At 57.3% G+C, this 1474-nt stretch overlaps 1 protein-coding gene across 1 annotated transcript in view; it reads right to left on the reverse strand.

Annotated features, from left to right (window-relative positions):
* The window catches only part of BTK (Bruton tyrosine kinase), an 8568-nt gene that overhangs the window by 4954 nt on the left and 2140 nt on the right, over positions 1-1474 (reverse strand). The window contains 1 exon segment of the mRNA XM_005419878.3: positions 1-132. This exon segment is cut by the window's left edge and continues 22 nt beyond it. Within this exon segment, the coding sequence (XP_005419935.2) occupies positions 1-132 (132 nt within the window).

Consider the following 1474-nt stretch of genomic DNA (forward strand, 5'->3'; position numbering starts at 1 on the left):
TGTCTGGGAGCAGCACAGGTACTGGCCGTCGATCCAGAAGCAGGGGTGGTACTTCTGGACCAGGTCGCTGTTGTACCGAATCACTGTGGCAGAGGAGGGAAGATGTGTGTGAGCCAGGGCTGTGTCCCCAGCCTGCTGCAAGAGCTCTCTGCTCCCTCAGTGCAAGTGGTCAGCTGCATTAAATCATTTCCTCTCAGCTGTGCTGCTGTCCCCTGAGCTCTGATGTTCAGGTTTTCCCCAGCTTACCACTCTTGTTTCAGTGCTGAGGCTATGCAATCCCTGTGCCACAGGGAAGGGCCAGGCTTGGCTCTCAGATCTGATTTAAGCTTTTGAGCAGCTCTGCAAAGGGGCATGAGCATGCTTGGAGCCAGTTACAGAAGGACCTGGCCCTCCTGCCAGCCAAAATATCCAATAACCCAAGGCTGCTCTGGCCCATGGATCACAGCTCTTTTGAGCCCTTTTTTTCCCAGAAGTGGGGTGGGAGGCCAGTGCTGTGCCTGGCTTTTCCATGGGAAGAGGAGGGCATTGCCACGACCCTATGCCTGCTCAGAGACTTCCCTGGCAGGGAGAATATTCCCTTGCCAGGCAGGCTGACCAGCTTCCTCACACTCCTTCCCAAGTTAGAGGGACAACTGGACGTGCCTAAACACTGTCAACAGCCTGGGGCTGGCCCAGCAGCTGCACAGGCTGCAGAGAGCCCGTTCTCTGGTGGAGTAAGAGGACATCCTGTCAGCAAAAAGGCAGCATTTTCTCTCCTTTCCCTGTGGATTCTACACTGGCTTGAGCTGCCAGAGCAACCCTCCTCCCTCAGCAGGGAAGTGGAGAGAGGACTGTTTGCTCTGCTGGGGCTCTTGTGAGATAACTGACTTCCCCGTTATCAGCCTGCCCCTCTTCCGCCTCGCTCGAGCCAACTTCCCCGTGTCAACTCAAGCAGCTAATCCCACCCTGCCAGCACAAAGCCACAGAAACATACACACACACATGTGCCAGGAGGCACACACAGGCAGCTCCAGCAGATTTTGGGTGGTTGGAGCCCCTTGGCACACTGCAACACACTCCCAGCTCTGAGCATTAGCACTGAGCAAGGCTCGGGGTGGTTTGGGGAAGATACTCCCTGGCTCCCAGGAGACTTGTGGTCCATTTTTCCTAAAGCACTGGGCACCCAACCCTCACATGCCAAGGCAGCACAGCTGTATGGCCACATCTGCTATTTCCTCTTGCCCTCAACGATTTCTGAGCCTGCTTGAGCCGCTTTGGAGCAGGTTTGTGAGATGGCAAGGAGCCTCAGCCATGGTGCTGCAGAGGGTGACAGCATCCACCTGCCCCGGGCAGGAGCAGCTTGCTCTTCCTCAGACACGGGACAGGTACCCATGAGCCAGCCAGCCCTGGGAGGCTGCACTGTGGGTCAGGCACAGGCACAGCTGTGCCTGTGCTGGTTCCCAGGGGAGCTGCAGAGCCCCCGCACTCACCGCTC

Source organism: Geospiza fortis, unplaced genomic scaffold (genome assembly GCF_000277835.1).
Source record: "Geospiza fortis unplaced genomic scaffold, GeoFor_1.0 scaffold157, whole genome shotgun sequence".
In the NCBI taxonomy this organism is placed as follows: domain Eukaryota; kingdom Metazoa; phylum Chordata; class Aves; order Passeriformes; family Thraupidae; genus Geospiza; species Geospiza fortis.